Source organism: Parasteatoda tepidariorum, chromosome 2 (assembly GCF_982258835.1).
Source record: "Parasteatoda tepidariorum strain Cologne lab strain chromosome 2, Ptep-v5.0, whole genome shotgun sequence".
NCBI classification, from domain to species: Eukaryota; Metazoa; Arthropoda; class Arachnida; order Araneae; family Theridiidae; genus Parasteatoda; species Parasteatoda tepidariorum.
Window position 1 is genome coordinate 27,761,194 of NC_141756.1, and position 19,629 is coordinate 27,780,822.

At 31.8% G+C, this 19,629-nt stretch overlaps 2 protein-coding genes across 2 annotated transcripts; one reads left to right on the top strand and one right to left on the bottom strand.

The window, feature by feature from the left end:
- The first annotated feature begins 2,488 nt into the window (after nt 1-2,488).
- LOC147814877 (uncharacterized) lies at nt 2,489-4,012 on the top strand. Its single transcript, XM_087156524.1, has 2 exons — nt 2,489-2,883; nt 2,929-4,012. Exons 1-2 carry the CDS (start codon nt 2,489-2,491, stop codon nt 4,010-4,012), a joined length of 1,479 nt encoding a protein of 492 aa, XP_087012650.1.
- Nucleotides 4,013-6,725: 2,713 nt separating this feature from the next.
- On the bottom strand, nt 6,726-19,084 carry LOC147814878 (uncharacterized). The gene is made up of 2 exons (XM_087157076.1): nt 17,369-19,084; nt 6,726-7,083 (listed from the first exon to the last, which is right to left on the bottom strand). The coding sequence occupies exon 1, from the start codon at nt 18,863-18,865 to the stop codon at nt 17,390-17,392; it is 1,476 nt and encodes a 491-aa protein (XP_087013202.1). The 5' UTR covers nt 18,866-19,084; the 3' UTR covers nt 6,726-7,083; nt 17,369-17,389.
- Between the last annotated feature and the right edge of the window lie 545 nt (nt 19,085-19,629).

Sequence of the window (19,629 nt, forward strand, 5' to 3'; positions counted from 1 at the left end):
TTAACACAGTTAAGTTTTTATACTTGATTCTGATTTACCATATGCTTTAGTAGGGTTGTAAGCTTGCAAAGATTTTTGTTTGTTTATTAATTGTGTCAGACCAGTTGTCACTTAATTTGGTAAGAGATTGATCGCCTCTGCTAATTCAAACAATGACAACTTATCTTTGCACATTAGACAGCAAACTTCTCAAAATGTTACGGCTAAAAATTGTGGGAAAAAAAAGTTTGATGCTTCAGTAAAAGTAAGTATCGAAAAAGTTAAAGATGCTTCAGCAAAAGTAAACTAAGAAAAAATAAAAGTTGAAGATGTTTCAATAAAAGTAAACATCGGGAAAAAAAGTGAAGGGTAACAAAACGAAAAGAAAAAAATAGGAAAAAGAAAGAATGACCAAGAAACTGATTATGAATTAAATAAAAAGAAATATGTAAGTAAGCAAAATTTCGAAATAGTACACGTATCAAAACTTAGGAAAAATCACAGCCCACAAATGTTAAAATTAAATCATGAATAATGTCCAAAATAATTTTTTTTTTTACTTTCTTCAAGGGAAGAAGTAATCCCTATATTTTTGACAGATTCGAATGGCGTGTGGAGATGTTAGGCGAGGAAACTTGAAAAAAAAAATTCTCAACACAGTGAGAAAATATTTTCTAAACTATTTTTGTATTATCCAGTCAGGATCTCTCAATTTCACAGTGCTTCATGAAACTCTGTTTTACTCCATTTTAAAGGGGAATACAGAATTTCATCAAGTAAAAAACCCCATTAACCACACAGAATCTTAAATTCTGATTAAATGACACTTAGTTGTCCACCTCTTTCACATAAAAATTGTGAATATTTTTTTTAACCATACAGAATCGTAAATTCTGATTAAATGACGCTTGTTGTCCAAGTCGTTTTGCATAAAAAAAATTTTATATTTTTGCGTGAAAATTTTCGAAAAGTTTTTTAGAATAGTTATATAAAAAATTTTCATTATTTTTCTTTCTGTTTAGTTCACTAAACAGTAAAATTGTATTATTATGTTTTTATTGTTGTTGCTGTAAATAATTTTTTTCACATATTGGAAAAATGGTATTTATAGTAGGAAACAGGACAGTCAGACCAACATAAATTTTATAAATTCGTAGTATTCTAAATTTTAAAATTATTATTTTTTCGGCTTACCAAAAAAAAATTTTTTTGGGGGGGGGATGTAATACAAAAATTAAATACTTTTGTATTAATAAAAGCATTAAAACTTTATTCGTTTTCATAAAATATCTTTGATAAAGGATAAGGGTAGAAATTCTATTTTGGGACTTCATGGCTAAAAACATGCCAATGAATAATAATTAGATTTATATTTTAAAAGAGAAGTTATTTTAAGATCTTTCACTTCCATATAAAGAAAGATTAAACGATTTGCTATGAGTAATAAATAATTTTGATGAGGCGTAAGAATACAGAAAAGGCAATATTGACTGGCCTCTTCACAACTTTTAATCTTCCTATAAAACACAGGAGCAATGTTTTTGCGTGGCTTTTTTGTTGTTTATACTGCCTAGCTAACGTACGTCAGTTTAGACGGGATATGGGTCATCCCGTCTCCAGCTTGGAGGGGGCTAAGATGTATGCTTTCACCATCGCTACTAAATAAAAAAGATTATGCACAACATGGACTCGTTAATCATGCTGCTTTGACTCTTAATTAACTAAAAAATAACGGGCTGGATCCACCGTTATTTCAAATATATATATATATAGATGTGTGTGTGTACTTTCGAGCCGAGTCTTGCATTTTATCATAATAACGAAAAAGTTTATTTTCTAACAATTGTCCCTCTGATTGTTAATTTGCAGTCGTGTTTTGAATGAACATATCCATAATAATTTTTACTAATCATTTACTGAGGAAAAGAATAAATAAAATATATTTACAAAATTTACGTGAAGCAGAACTCCTGGACACAATTTCATTGTACCATTGCCAAGAGACATGTGAGTGTTTTTTTCACATGTAGCATATAGTTATTCTTTCAAGTCATGTGATCTATGATATCCAGACTTCTTTGTTAGAATTGTCACAGCCAGATGTAATCATACGACCGGATGAAGATTAATTAATATTTCAAAATATTTATTACATTGACTGATTTTCTGCTGCATAAAGGCTAATTACTACGCAACATAGACTCATTTTATAAATAAAGATCACATTTCAATTCAATTAAAGTAAATATATAAGAGAAGAGCTAAGTTAATTATGTGAAAGCGATTGTTTAAAGTTCTCATCAATTCGAAAGAATAGTCTGCAATTAAAATATAATTCTTTTTAAGTTTAGTTTTAAGATTTAAGATCCTTTTAATTTTATAATTTTACTAAGCAATTATTTTAGATGTGTGGACATTTAAAATAATTGCTTAGTAATCACACACACACACGCACGCACGCATTGAGGAAAACGTCAAAAGAGATAAAACGGGGAGGTATATTGTAAAAATGCTATTAAAAGATGATCCGAGGTGTTTGGGAAAATCTAAAGATATCGCTCTTAAAAAATTAAATTCTCTGTGGAATCGGTTTTTAAAAGATCCTGAATATTTAGCTTTGTATAGAGATTTTTTACGCAAGTATGAAACATTAAGTCATATGACCGAAGTTTCGGAATGTGAGGAAGAAGCAGGAACCTATTATATTCCACACTTAGGAATTTATCACCCGGATAAAATGACAGCAAGGCTTCGTGTCGTGTTTAATGCATCCTCACCAACAACTTTAGGTAATTCACTCAACTTTATACAATATAATGGTGGAGTTTTTCACGAAGATCTATTCAAAATAATAACAAAATTTCGCAAACATATTTATGCATTTGTAGCAGACATCAAACAAATGTATAGAATGATTTTAATAGATTAGAGTCAAACCAAACTTTTAAGAATTCTTTGGAGGGAGGGAGTAGATGACCCATTTAAGACGTACGAACTCAAAACTGTCACCTATGGCACAACTAGTGCACCTTACCTAGCCACAAGAGTTTTATTGCAATTAGCAAGAGATGAGTCTAACAACTATCCTCTAGCTTGTCCAGTGTTAGAAGAAGACTTTTATGTCGATGATGTTTTGAGTGGTGCTGACTCCTTGAGTAAAGCAAAAAAATTGCAGTCAGAGTTATCAAAGGCTCTAAATAGTGGAGGTATGCTCCTGCACAAGTGGTACTGCAACAACCCGGAATTAACAGGGTCTGACAATAACTGTAATTTCCGAGATGAGACAAAGACACTCGGTGTAATTTGGAAACCTGCCGACGATCATTTTTCGTTCCAAACCTCCATTGAAAGTACTGTACCACCAACAAAGAGATCAGTGCTGTCAACAATAGCTCGTATTTTCGACCCTCTTGGTATATTGGGTCCGGTGATCACAAAAGCGAAAATCTTTTTACAACAATTGTGGTGTCTTAAGCTTGACTGGAACGATCCGCTTCCTGAAATGGAGGCTCAACAGTGGGAAAGCTTCAGCAATGCTTTGCCATCAATTAACAACATCAGTATTAAGATATGCATTTTAGTAGAAAATCCAGTGCATATTGAGCTTCACGGATTTACGGACGCTTCCGAATCCGCCTACGGATGCGTCATTTATTGCAAATCATATTCGAACGATGATACCTTTGAAGTGAACTTGATTTGTGGTAAATCAAGGGTATCGCCTCTTAAACGTGTTACCATTCCAAGATTGGAGTTATGTGCTGCAGTCCTTTTGTCAAGACTCCTAACAAAAGTGAAAAGTGCTTTAGAATTTGAATCAGCTGACATTTTCCTGTGGAGTGACTCGATGATTGTCCTCTCCTGGATACGGAAAGAGCCGTTTCATCTTAAAACATACATTGCGAACCGGGTAGCATCAATTCAAGACTTGACACAAGTTCAACAATGGCGTCACGTATCTTCTGAGAACAATCCGGTAGATCTCATCTCCAGAGGGATGAATCCTGAGAAGTTGAATGGAAATAAACTGTAGTTCAAGGGACCTGATTTTCTGAATGAGCGAGAGTATCCCAATCGAGAAATTCCGTCATCGATCCTAAATGATGAGTTCACCTGCGAGATTAGACATTTAGAACTAATTAACTTACCCGTGCTTACTATGACGTCGAACCCTTTTATTCTTGAATTACTTAATATTACCAATAGTTATTCTAAAGTATTGCATGTTATTAGTTATCTTTTCAGATTTATCCACAATGTAGGGAATCCTGGAAATAGGATGTTGGGGCCTCTTACTACGAAGGAAAGAAGTAAGAGTGAAATTTTTCTGATAAAAAACGTACAAGGTATAGTGTTTGCAGAAGATCTGAAGTGTTTAAGGGCTAAACAAAACGTGCCACACAAAAGTAAGATAAAAAATTTAAATCCTATTTTAGATGCAGAAGGAGTGGTAAGAGTAAATGGCAGAATAAATCATGCTAATGTAGAATTTAATAGTAAATTTCAAATTATCCTGCCTAAAGGTCATAAATTAACTAGGCTAATTTTAGAGTTCTTTCACAAGCGATATTTTCTTTTAGGGCCTACTGCTTTACTACATTATGTTAGACAAAAATTTTGGCCAGTTCAGGGTAAGGCAACGTGCAGGAAAATTGTGCACGATTGCATTGATTGCTTTAAAGTAAAACCTTTAGGAGTTGAACAGTTAATGGGAAATCTCCCGAAAGAGTAACTCCTGATTTTCCTTTCAATTGCTCGGGCACAGATTTCTGTGGCCCATTTTTTATAAAGTACAAACATCAACGGAAGGAAATTTATCATATAATTTATGTCTGCATTTTTGTGTGTTTAGTCACTAAGGCAATACATCTAGAATTAGTAACGGATCTAACCTCAAATGCCTTTATCGCGTGTTTAAAGAGATTTGTGGCTCGTAGGGGTTTATGTTCTAAGTTGTTTTCGGACAATGCCACAAATTTCACAGCAGCCAACAAGGAACTATCAAAATTACATAAGTTGGTTGTAAAACCAGACGATTGCTTGGCTAACTATTTAACAACTGAGGGAATCGAATGGCACTTTCTTCCACCGAGAGCACCCAATTTCGGTGGTCTCTGGGAAAGTGGCGTTAAAGCTTTTAAATTTCATTTTAAAACAGTTGTGGGCAATTCCAGATTGAGTTACGAAGAATTCCTCACTGTTACTACGCAAATAGAAGGAATTCTAAATTCGCGACCGCTTGTACCTCTGTCACCTGATTCTGATGTTTATGATGCATTAACTCCTGCTCATTTGTTAATCGGTAGACCTTTAAACACTATTGTAGAACCAAATTTAAGTCACAATAAGGACAATCAACTTTCTAATTGGAAGAAATTAACTAAAATAGTTCAAATCTTTTGGAAGAAATGGCATATACAATACCTTAACAATTTGCAACACAGATCCAAGTGGATGGTAAAAAAGGATAAGGGATGAAAATCCACCCCCGCAAAAATTGGCATTAGGTAGAGTAATTGAGCTTTATTTTGGCAGTGATAAACATGTAAGAGTCGTAAAAGTGAAAACTCAATCAGGAATTTTCAAACGCCCCATTTCAAAAATTTGTATTTTACCTATTAATGTATAGTTTTTGTGTGTGACTCAATGTTATTGTTATATTGTGTTTTTGTTTTATTTTCATTAATCGCATTTTATTAAATTAGAGTGAGTTAATTGAATGTAAACATGTCAATGTGGGGCGGGATGTTCGTGCCTACTTCCAGATGTTTATGATGCTTAGAGTTTTAAATATTTCAATTAGTGTTTATTGAGTTCCGCAATTAAGCGGATGCGTCTATACAACAGTGAAAATGTTTGTGTACTAAAAGTGTTAAATAAAATAATTAGTGTTTACAGTCAGAGCCGGATTAACCTATAGGCACGTGCCTAGGGCCTACGAAATTTAGGGGCCTACGAAAAACTTGGGAGAAAAAATTTTTTGACAAAAATAATTTAGCTTTAAAAACATCATGTGCATTTTGCACAAAATTATGAAGATACAAATAAAAATATAATATTTTTCGGTAATAAATTATTTTGCAGAATCTTATGATCTAATATATTACTTTTTTGCGATTTTTGGATTCAACGAAATCTTGCATTATGCTGTCAAATTCCAAACTACGCAAAATGTCGTATTCAATAGACATAAGTGCGAGCGATGCCAAACGATCTTGATTTATTGTTGAAAGCAAATAATTTTTTATCAATTTTAATCTGGAGAAAGATCTTTCTCCTTCTGCATTTGATCCAAGAATCGACAAACATATTCTTAATGCAATGTGAACATTAGGAAAAGTATTCACAAGTTTATCTTTAACATAGTTATCGATCGAACTAATCATAATGGTATTATCGATATCAACTGCAATATCGGCAGTATGTCGATTTGCAGATAAAGTTCGATAAACAAATTTGTAAATTAAAATCCATATTAATAAAAATGTAAAAAAAATAAGTAAGAAAATTTTAGCATATATTTTGAAAAGAGGGGAGGAGTGGGGGAAGGAGGGGAGGGTCCAAAAACGGTTATGCCCTAGGGCCCACGAAAGGTATAATCCGGCTCTGTGCCTAGGGCCTACGAAAGGTATAATCCGGCTCTGTGTACAGTCCATTGTAAGAGTTATTGAAATATATATATATATATATATATATATATATATATGTAGGAGTTTGTGCAGCATAAGATGAAATAACAACAATAATTTAATAATCAAACTTAACATTTAATAGAAATAAAAGAAATAAGTTTAAGAATGACATGATTGGTTAGAGCTGCCTTCTCGCAGTGGTCGCCAAATCGCAAGTGAATAAGAAATTAAATTGTTCTGCGGACGAAAGTTAAGAGTTAATTATAAATTCGGGACTTTTCCCGCATAGACTCGCTGGCGCCGTTCAATGACAAAGAGGAGGATGAAATACTCTGAAGTATTACATGATGAAGAATGATGTAATCTGACGAGATATTACATTATGTCGTTGAAACTACAACTCCTACAGCTCGGCGATCCTGACAACAAAATGTCCGCATTTTCTATCAGAACAGCTTCTAGACACAGTTACCTGAAAAAAAAGAAGAAAAAAAATGAAAAATCAAAATATAAAAAATAAAAAAACAATTTTTTAATTTACTGACCACGGTTTCATGTGATCAGTTGAAGATGAAGTGTGAATAGATCCATCGTGATTCCCGATTTTTAGCACAACGTATCTATCATTCTTCTTCACTTTTGTGATTTGGTATGAACCGAAGAACTTGGGTCATTACATGATGAAGAATTATATAATCTGCCGAGATATTACACCATGTCGATGAAACCACGACACCTCCTACAATTTTACATATACACTGGTTATCATAAATTAAGGAAAAATCACAAAAATAGCGATAACTCTTTCAAAAGTAAGCCAAACCGTGCAAAATTTGCATATGTTGTCCACTAAGAGTAGCTGAGTAAAATTGCAATATGCAAATTAGTGGCGCTGCACTCGGCTTACGTCATCTGCCTGGAGCATAAAAGTCCAAGTTTGAGAGAAAGCACACAAATTTTACTGTGATTGCGACATTGAAAATCTGAGATAGCCAATTCGTAATAATGACCTCTAGGCATCATTTGCCTGAAGAACTACGATGGAGAGCCATCGGGAGACTAGAGGCAGGGCAGAGTCAATCAGAAGTGGCCAGATGGCTAAATGTGAGTCCATCTGTGGTTCATAGACTTTGGAGGCAATTTCAAACCACAGATTCGGCATCTAGGAGGTTCAGTCAAGGACGGCCAACTGTTACGACCAGTGCCGATGACCGATATTTGACATTAAGTGCACGCAAGAATAGAACCGCTACTCCGACACATCTTAGATCCTCTCTTGCTGCAGCCACCGGAAGGTTGGTGTCAACGTCAACTGTGCGCAGAAGGCTCCACGAAGGTGGTCTGTATGCGAGACGACCAGCCATTTGCGTGCCGCTCACATCACGCCATAGGAGAGACCGTTTGCAGTGGGCCCGACAACATGTCCACTGGACGTCAGATCAATGGAGGCCTGTTCTCTTTACGGATGAGTCCAGGTTTAGTCTAGAAAGTGACAGTAGACGTTATTTGATATGGAGAGAACCTGGGACCCGTTATCATCCATCAAACATCCGTGAAAGAGATGCATACGGAAGAGGCAGTGTCTGTGTTTGGGGAGGCATATCCTTAGGAGGGCGCACATACCTCCATGTCTTTCCAAGGGGAACCGTGAATGCTCAGGTTTATCGAGACAACATCCTTGATGCTTATGTGCGCCCATATGCCGGGGCAATTGGTGATTGCTTCCTGTTACAGGACGATAATGCAAGACCACACAGAGCTCGCATTGTTGATGATTATCTTCAACAGGAAACAATTACTCGCATGGAGTGGCCAGCTCGATCCCCGGACTTGAATCCTATCGAGCACGTTTGGGATGCTCTAGGGAGGCGTGTATCTGCCATCAATCCGCCCCCTCAGACCCTTGCCACGCTTGCAACTGCTTTACAAGAGCAATGGCTCTCACTTCCTATTGAACTGATAGACCGCATAATTGAAAGCATCACAAATCGCTGTTTGTGCTGTATTGCTTCTAGAGGCAATCATATTCCATATTAAAGGTACTTTTTCTATTGCAAACCGATACTTCCAATTTGTTTATTTTATACATGTGCTAATTTCTATACTACTATTAATGTCTGATAATTTCTTTTTATGTTGTTTAATACCTTACTATGTGTTGTATATTGTGGGTAAGTTTCATAAAATTCCATGTGTAATTTCTTGAGTTATCGCGATTTTTGTGAATTTTCCTTAATTTATGATAACCAGTGTATATATATATATATATATATATATATATATATATATATATATATATATATATATATATATATATATATATATACTATTCGTTATTCGTTTCGAGTGCATTGACGTGGAACTCAAAACATCAATTATGCTTACCATGTCGCAGCAAGTAGCCTAATTTCTTATTTTTTATGCGAAATGAATTTATTGTGAACAACTTTCAATTTCCCTTACGTATTTTGAATAAATTTTCACTAAGGGCCCTCTCATTATTTTTTCAGAATAACAACGGTATTTCTGAGAAATGTTCTTTTTTTATATAATAGCATTCCCAAGAGTCTTTTTTCATTCTTTGTATAAATGACATTTGTCATTCCAGATATACAATGTCTAGGGAAAATGGGTAATAATTTATTACCCATTTTCCCATCTATACCTATTATTACCCTTTATTCATACTTTGCCTAAAAACGTCCTGCATTGTATACAATGCCTAGTGATTCTATAGATTGCCGGGATTTCATACTTTACCTGCAACATGGATATTTTTTAATTCTTCCCGAAAATAAAATTATTTTTTATTTCAACGACTGAGGCAAAAAATAATAATATTGCGACAACATATAATTATATCAATATGGAAATGGCTATAAACAAGTATATAATATTTAAATCTAGAGTTCCACTAGATAACAAATCTGCACACTAAAATTGGACATACGATTATCAGAAAAAACAATGCCTAGGGTTAATAATTTGTAATAAAGATTTCTTTCCTCCCACCTAGATTTGTGACCTTTAGGATTTGACCTAGATTGTGACCTAGATCTGTGACTTTTACTACAACTATTTGGAATGCAAAAAAGTTGTCATAAATTATTTACGTTGTAATAAAGCATTGTTCAATTTAAACTTTTAGCATATAAAATAAAATAACAACCTTTGTACAATATTTTGCGGAATTTTTTTCTAAAAAATTTTAAAGTTTAGCCGTTGAGAAATGATTTTCGGAGACAAAAGTGTATAAACTTGGGACACATCAAAAACTAGCATATTTCTCAAAACCCAAAGCACCGATTTTATTGCACAATACCCAGAGGGAAGATATTGAACAATGAATCATAAAACAATATGGAATTTCGTCTGATTTTTACATTAAAAATGCTGTGAAATCTCATTGGAGCGACCAACCTCTGTTCCACAGTAAATTGATCGTAATTGGAAGTTAGTTGCTTTTAGAGGTAACCTCCATTTACTTCAAAATGTTATCTAAGGTACATGATTTTTCTCAAACGATTTTAACATTAGTGGATGTAATTTTCTTGGTGTGGAAATGCCACTTAGGCTGACGTCTTAAGAACCAGACGGATGAATAAAGTGTAGCGTTAATAGAACTGATCCCTATACTCATATAATTATGTGTAAAAACAAAGTTTACCAATTATGAATGATTGAACTTTTTTAAATAAATAAACAATTTTGTTTTTGAATTTACATTTAATTTAATATCATAAAAATTAGTCAGCTTTAAGAGACCAGAAGAGGTGTTCTTAATTGAGATGCTTAGTCTTTTCTAAAATAACGTTTTTTAGATTTAACTTTTAGTTCTAAATAAAATCCATTCAATTATCCATTAAATAATCAATTAAATAATAAATTCCAAAAATAATCTAAAATAATCCAATAAAAATAATTCATAAATCAAAAATAAATCATTAAATAATCTCAAAATCAAAAAAATCAAAAATAATCTCTAAAAATAAATAAATTAGTCTCTAAGTGCAATTTGACTGTAGCATGAGGTTATAGATCTGTTTCAGAGATTGTCAAAAAAAGCTCTCTAAATAAGAGCCACACACAAATATTTAGAATGCAGTTTAACCTACTTATTTGCTCTGTTAATATTTTTGTTTCGGTAACTTTTTGAGTTTCCTTATTTAACCTTTTCCTTATTTGGTGCAGAGGTTTCATTGGTTTCTCCTAAAGGTTTTCTTCCACACAAATTCTATGCAAGAAAATTCCGTGTCTCTCAAAAGTGGTCGTAATGGAGAGGTTCGCTGCATAGAAGTGGTCTTTCCTGGAGGTTTCACTGTATACGGTTTTTGGTATATTTTACACCATATATAGCATTATAAAATAAGCTAAAAAAAAAGTATCGATTCACAAAAGCATACAAAAAAAATTTTACTTTAACACTTTGGTAGCTAAAATGTTGAAACGTTTTTCTTTTATCAAATGTGGAAAAATGGCAGCACTTTCAAAATATTGAAACTATTTTCTTTATCCAAATCTGGAAAAAGGGGAACATTTTCTGACCACAGAGCAAATTACAAATAAATAAAGAAAATGTAAAAATAAAAAAAGTAAAAAAAGAATACTCGTTTGATAAAGTGGTTAAATTTTGAACCACTTAAACTCTATTTTAATGATTTGAAAGCTTAACCTTAAATATTTTAATTAATTGGAGAAGACGATTGAATATTATGAAAACAGACTCAAAATGTGCTTCCTCTGAATAGAAAAACGCATTTTCCATTTCACTTTTTATCAACATATTTAAATTTTTACATATAAAGGGATTAGCCACAATCTTACTCCCAACAGTTTAGTCAGCCCAATAGTTTAGTCAGGAAAAGAGTCGATTGTTCGAGTTCTTACCCGATTACGAGATTTTATGACCCAGTTAATTTTAACATTTAACATTAACATTTAACATTAACATTTAACATTAACATTTAACATTAACATTTAACATTAACATTTAACATTAACATTTAACATTAACATTTAACATTAACATTTAACATTAACATTTAACATTTAACATTAACATTTAACATTAACATTTAACATTAACATTTAACATTAACATTTAACATTTAACATTTAACATTAACATTTAACATTAACATTTAACATTAACATTTAACATTAACATTTAACATTAACATTTAACATTTTTCCTTTCGTTGAAATTTTCGCTATGTGTTCCTCATCTTGAACTCTTAAACATGTGTTATGGTATTTTGGAAAAACAAAGTTTTTTTAAACGGAAAATCCTCTGGAATTTTGTGAAAAACATATCCATTTGCAAGCGGCAATACTTTTTGTGAAGGGACTGCACTGACCATACCACTGCATTGACCATTATTTTGCATTCTACTACTTCCACACTAGCTTTTAGAACATAAATACTTTCTATAGACCTTTGCATAGAAAGTCAAAGGACAAGCATATTTCTTTGAATGAAGGATATTGTTTTAGTGTTTGACCGACAAATTCTACTTGTAGAAACAGTGAACCATAAATGTATATATTTCTGTGAATAAACACTATATAAGTAGTACTTAAGACAAGTCAACATGTGCATAGATTTGGCGGACCTTGAAATCGACCTTAAATTTGCAAGTAACTGAATTCCATAGAACTTGCAAGGTCATTTCTGCCTTCACCAAAAAGGGACAAGTAGAGGCGCGATGGCTCAGGGGATAACGCGTTCGCCTTCCAATGAGGCGAACCGTGTTCGAATCCCAGTCGATGCGAATTCCGCATCCAACTTGCACCGACCACAGTGCTGACGTGAAATATCTTCTGTGGTAGGTGGATCATGGGATAGAGTCCCCTTGCCGTCAGGCTAACCGTGGGAGGTTCTCGTGGTCTTCCTCTCCATATAACGCAAACACGGGTTAACTCCTTCAAAGAAGTCTTCCACGAAGGCGAACATTTATCCCAATACTCAATCCAGGAGATCCCTTACTTCTGGATTGGGTTCAAAATTACAAGGCAACGTAGTTGAAGATTAGTAGTCGTAAATTCATAAAATTAGGTCGGCTGTTCAACGACGGTTATAAAATATAAAATAAAAAAAGGGACAAGTAAGAAATTTAACTCGTTTTACAAAGTAATTTATACATTGTTCATAAATATGTAAATCTAAAGAATATAGGTCGAAAATTGCGATGAAGATAAACAAAATGTATATATTTTACTTTGTATTTTCTACACGCCTTCAAAACTAATAAAATAATGCATGACGATAAAATAAAGACCCTAGCAAAGTTTAGAAAAAATAATCACTTATTTACTTATTTTTTCTTAAAAAACAATTACTTTAAATCACCAAGACAGAAACAAAAGAAAGAGATGTTCTTACTCTTCGTTCATAATAGTACCATAATACCAAATTATGCAGTTCTTCTTCTAACATAGTTAATTTCAATTTTTTTTAAAAATTAATTTAAACTTTGAAAAATATTTTTTGGGTTCACAAATCACCAAAACAGTACATACATTAAGGAATATACCTAATAAGTAGTTCTCAAGCATGTATTTGGTAGGTTTTGGACAAGTTTTTGCATGAACACGTTTTAGTAAAGCTTAAAAGTTAACGATTTGAGGATTTCAAGCTCTCATCAAGGACTATGGTTGATAAAAGTATTTTCTAGTGCTGCTAAAAATTTGAAATGATGTATGCCGTTAAAATGAAAGACTTGTCAAATTTTGTTAATAAGAAGCATTTAGGTTTTTTTTAAAAAAAAATGCTTTCCTTAAGTAACAGTCATATATGGCAGTACTTTTACTTTCGTTACTTGTACCGCCGGTACAAGTAAAAAGTACGTACTTTTACTTGTACTTCGTTACTTTTTAAATTTAGTACTTTTACTTGTACTTTCGGTACTTTTTTAGGGAAAAAGTACAAGTATATGCAACGGAAATGTCGAATGAAATCGTTACTTTTTTCTAAAACTCGGTAAGCTTTCTAAAAAAAAAAAGATTAAATTAAAAATAAATGCTTATGTTTTTTTTAATTTATAAAATTAATGTGCAATATATATGTATTCACTGTTAACTTCGTGTTTAAATACATTGACCTTTGAAAATTGTCACTCCTGAAAGGGAAAAGACGGCTCTTTTGAACTGCGAAAGGTTTCGCGATGTGAAATCGCAGTACGATTTATTGTTTGCTGCAGGTCTGGTACCTTGCATTAAATTTAATTGGTCGGAAGAATAAGCTAGGGAGGAGGCTACGAAAAAAATTGGAAAGAATTGTCCAAGCTGAACACCCTGCTATAACTAATAACGTAACAGAAAAAAAACCCCAGGGAATTTAAATTTTCTAAAGCTGAAAACATCATGCCAATCACCAGCGACAGTAGAATTTATAGCATACATGAGCTCAAATGTCGAAACGGAAAGCATATCAATTTTGAATCGATATCCAATCGCAAAAAAATTATATGTGAAATATAATACTACAGGACCTTCTAGTGCTCCCGTGGAGCGCTTATTCAGCGTGGCTAAACACGTTCTGAGAAATTCTCGCAGCAGACTCAGTGACACCACTTTCGAAATGCAATTATTTTGCAAAATGAATAAAAATATTAATTAGCAAGTCATTTTCATTCATTTTCGAGTTTTATGCATTTATTTAATACATTTTAAATAAAAAACGTTGGATTTTGTTATTACGTTTTTCAATTTTCGTTTGAACTCACTAATAATACATTTTTGTCTTAATGCATTTCTTACTAAATACGTTTTTACCTAGTACATTTTTTACTAAAATTATGTTTATGCCCGACCTTGCCAAACACAGCCCAGTCAAATCTCTAAGAACTTCAGAACTATTTGTGCTATTGAGAACTATTATAATTACTATTTTAACTCTTGAAAACTCGAAGGTATTAATTTAGCCGCTGATACTAAAATTCGTTTACAAATTTTAATTATTCCGTTAGGCAGAAATGTTCGGAAAATGATTTTCTCGCATGACTTCAGCATTAGCCATTGTTACAAATAAAATTGTAGACTGTTCTGTCTCAACTTATACGGCACATGCAATTATTTTTTACTAGCTCAAGATCACAGAGCTATATGAAACACCGTGTTTGCTTTGTTTATGTTTGTGCTTTTAAATCGCGTTTCTATAAAGTGAAACAATTTCAAATCAATGGTAATTTGAATAAATAAAAATAATAAACTAAAAATTAAAATCAATAGTTAAAATTTCTTTTTCGTGCAAATCCAAAAAAATTTGATATTAAAATTATATTTGATTTTAAAATTACACTATACGATTATATTATAAAATTATATTATAATATTCATCCGAATTTAAGAATAAATTAATGTCCACAACTTTCAAAATTAAAAATAATTAAATAAATAACAACAATTTTGCAAAAACATTAAAGAGCATAAGAATAATATTCAATAAAATTATAGGTTACTTTGAATTTTCGATTTCCTAGAAATGTACTTTTAAATCATTACTTATTTTGTTTAGTACTTGTACTTTTACTTGTACTTTTTACACAGTCCTTTTTAAAATAAGAACTTTTTACTTTTTACTCAAATGTCGAAACGGAAAGCATATCAATTTTGAATCGATATCTAAACGTAAAAGAATTATATGTGAAATATAATACTGCAGTACCTGCTAGTGCTCCCGTGGAGCGCTTATGAAAAAATGTTGGATTTTGTTATTACGTTTTTTAATTTTCTTTTTGAACTCACTAATAATACATTTTTGTCTTAATACATTTTTTACTAAATACATTATTACCTAGTACATTTTTTACTAAAATTATGTTTATACCCGACCTTGTCAAACAAAGCCCAGTCAAATCTCTAAGAACTTCAGAACTATTTGGGCTATTGAAAATTATTATAATTAATATTTAAACTCTTGAAATCTCGAAGGTATTAATTTAGCCGCTGATACTAAAATTCGTTTACAAATTTTAATTATTCCGTTAGGCAGAAATGTTCGGAAAATAATTTTCTCGCATGACTTCAGCATTAGCCATTGTTACAAATAAAATTGTAGACTGCTCTGTTTCAACTTATACTGCACATGCAATTATATTTTACTAGCTCAAGATCACAAAGCTATATGAAACACCGTGTTTGCTTTGTTTAAGTTTGTGCTTTTAAAACGCGCTTCTATAGAGTAAAACAATTTCAAATCAATGGTATTTTAAATAAATAAAAATAATAAACTAAAAATTAAAATCAATAGATAGAATTTCTTTTTCGTGCAAATCCATAAGACGTTTGATATTAAAATTATATTTGATTTTAAAATTATATTATACGATTATATTATAAAATTATATTATAATATTCATCCGAATTTAAAAATAAATTAATGTTCATAGCTTTCAAAATTAAAAATAATTAAATAAATAACAACAATTTTGCAAAAACATTAAAGAACGTAAGAATATTATTCAGTAAAATTTTAGGTTACTTTGAATTTTCGATTTCCTAGAAATGTACTTTTAAATCATTACTTTTTTTGTTTAGTACTTGTACTTTTACTTGTACTTTTTACTCGTTCCTTTTTAAAATAAGAACTTTTTACTCGTTACTTTTTTTAAAAATACTTGTACTTTTACTCGTTACTTTTTAAAAGTAACGTTGCCATGTATGGTAACAGTATACAGAATAAAAAGGAGAAATTATTACTCTTCATTGATAATAGTACCATAACACCATATTATGCAGTCCTTCTTCTAATATAATTGATCGCATTTTTTTAAAAAATAAATTTAAGCTTTGAAAAATATTTTTTGGCATTATAAATCATCAAATGTGGTATACATTAAAAAATCTATCAAATAAGTAGTTTTCAAGCATGTATTTGATGTACAATCTTTTTTCAAGAACATGTTTCATGAAATTCAGTAAAAAGTAAATCAGTAAACTATTTAGGACTTAAAGCTCTCTTCACGAATATGTTAATAAAAAGTTTTCAAATGTTACCTAAAATTTCAAAAAAATTTATCGACGAAGTTTTATTCTCCCCGCAGTCTTCTTTCCACTCTAGCCTGAATTATTTGAAACTGTGAACAATATTTTTTCCCTCTACATATTTATTTCACGAAATATTTACAAACAAATTAAATAAAATAAATAAAAATTTATTAAAATGAAGTAAAACTTTAATTTTTGGTCTTAAAATACCAGTTTAAGGTTGTTGTTTCTTTTCAAACAAAAGTTTTTTTAATTATTATTCTTTGTAGTTCAGGCCAAATATCGAATTTATCCATCAGCTAATTCAATAACGATTAATCAAATTCTACTAATTCAAATCAAACTTACATTAATCTAAACTAGTTTTTAAAGATTAAATTCAACATTTACAATAAGAAATCTTAAGATGGAACTCCTTATATTTAATTGTTGTATCCTGTAATACAGTCCTGTAATATTACATAGGTGTCATAGGTAAAAAAAGAAATCCCTTATCAAGTAGAAAAACAAATAGCACACATCACTAGGATAAACCCACGGTTGCAGCTTGATTCGAACCAGCAACCGTAATACTACAGAGCGTTCGTTTGGCAAAACTGTGACACTGCTTGACCAGGAAGACCCAATTTACGTATGTATGTGTAACGATAAACAAATAAAAAGGAATTTTTTTTTTTTAAAAAAAAGACATGAAAATATTGAAATTTATGTTGTTATCTCTTTCTTTGACACCATTTTTGATTAGAAAATTTAAAAGAATTATTACTTACCCATTTACTTCAGGGCTTATTTTAAAATTTATTCAATATTTTCGAAATTACTTCTGATGCCAAATAAATGTTATTTTTCGTCCACTCTGGCCACTCCAACAAAGATAAAATATCTTTGGAATGTTCGAGAATATATTCCATCACAGTTGATTTCAAATCATCACAATGTACCTTGTCAGCAGTTGTCAGAAATTTGCAAGCATTATTTACAGATATCACTGACATCAGAAATTTCAAACTCTTCTCTTTCAGTGATCTTACTTGATATTTATCGGACATAACTAGCATAATTAAGGCCATTTCTTCGTCTATGTCTCCAATATCTCCGGTGTATATAAACTCCAGAAATAGCTTCAAGCTTTCAGACTTAACATCGAGAATGTTAACAATGCTAGAATTGCTTTCTACCATCTCTTGTTGAAACATGGCAGAGAACACTGGTGATCGGGCTGCCAGGATAGCTTTGTGTGCAAAGAAAATCTTATTATCAGCGCGGAATTGCACGTCTGCAAAGTGCTCATCCTCAAGCAAACTATGAAGGTCTTGTTGCAGATGTTGCAGATACATAAAACAATCGGCATTGGAGGACTCAAGTCTGACACTTTTCTTCTTCTCATTTTTGGAATAACTAATCAGGGTGGACGACGTTTGAAAAAAATCGCATTTTATTCTCATTTCCTCATTTCTAAAACATTTCGCCTTCTTCAAGTTATGTTTAGTAATAGTACTGGGCTGTATCCAGATTTTATTTGTTTTACTAAACGAATTGACTCCATCTTCTGAAACTATTTTAGTACCAATGTCATTGAAGAGGCATATTCTTTTACCTATTTCGTATTCCCAATCATCTTCAATGTTTGATGAAATTTCAATTTCAATTTTGTCACCAACATACCTGAGGATAATTTCAAGAGGTATACTTAGTCCATATATTCTTCGACGGACTGACCAATCTTTGCTGTTTGCGAACTTAAAACGCCATTCAAATAAACTGATTTGGGAATAACGAATAGTTTCGATGTCACAATCAATACACTGAGTATTACTTAATATCAGAGACAATCCACTATGTGCCATGTAACAAATAAGAGTACAAAAATCATCCGACCAGTTAAGTGAATGATTCTTTAAATCTTCTATTTCAATTAATTGATATAGTGCTGAATCAGTTCCTTTGTCGAATGTTTCGTTTAATATTTCAGAAGTCACAAAAATCTCACCATCGGAACTGAGCAGTTTGTACTGGAAACTGAGAGCTAGTTTTTCTTTTATTGAGTTTTCATCGTAATCGATCAGGTGCAACTTTAACACTAAATACTGTTTATTTTCATAAGAATTGGAACTAAAATTAAGTTCTAACTTCCATTTGCTGTCTCCTAAAGTTTTAGCCTCAACTTCAATATTCGTAGCAGGTATACTTTCCCTCGGTATAAGCCACGAGGACAACTGTTGAAATCTCCAACTCCATGAAAATTGGCCGTTTTTTGCAACACTCATTTCTACAAACTTTTATGTGAGAATAAAATAGTCTTAAAAAATATATATGCAGCTTTTTTGTCCCGTCAGGTCACTGAATTTTATGATTTTCAACTGATAAACAATTCGAGTTATCCATCTTTCTAAGTTTATTTTAATTTCGTTAGAACCGATCATATATTATGTCTTATCAATATAGATGAATAAAAGATAATATCGATGGGTTTCAATCATTTCGCCTTTTAGTTTGACATTAAAAAAAAAAAACTTATCAGCCATCAAATAATGTTGGCGAGGAAGTGAAAAAATGAAGATTAGTTCTCCAGCTCTGAAAATAAACAACAGATAACTTGAGCTTGCTATCAAATATACAGCATATTCATAAAAGGGTTACTCCGTGAATGTTTATTTTCATAATTATTTGATTTTATAATAATTTAATTTTAATAATTATTTTATTTTTATGAATTTTAGAAATTTAATATGCTTTCCCTTACAAAAAAATAAATAAAGAGTTTTTGAGGTTGACAAGGTGTAAAGAAATAAATCAGAGGTGCAAAATAAAGTTATGTTTTACACCAATAATAACCTGATCAATGAACCTAAATTTCAACCTTATTCAAACCTCATGAAATTATCCTCATTTACAGCTCAGTTCTACTTTTAGTTGAAATCAGTGGAAATTATTCACCCCTCAATCGTATTTATGCGCTTTAAGTGCAAAAAAACGACGTGTACACCTTAAAAGCAGCCTCTCTAAGCTAGTTGCTCTTAGGTAGATATCT

Bases quoted from the DNA above. Each gene is read 5' to 3' on its own strand.
- LOC147814878 (XM_087157076.1), bottom strand. From the start codon at position 18,865: ATGAGTGTTGCAAAAAACGGCCAATTTTCATGGAGTTGGAGATTTCAA.
- LOC147814877 (XM_087156524.1), top strand. From the start codon at position 2,489: ATGCTATTAAAAGATGATCCGAGGTGTTTGGGAAAATCTAAAGATATC. The intron at 2,884-2,928 runs GTATAGAATGAT...CAAACTTTTAAG, and splicing joins GTAGCAGACATCAAACAAAT to AATTCTTTGGAGGGAGGGAG.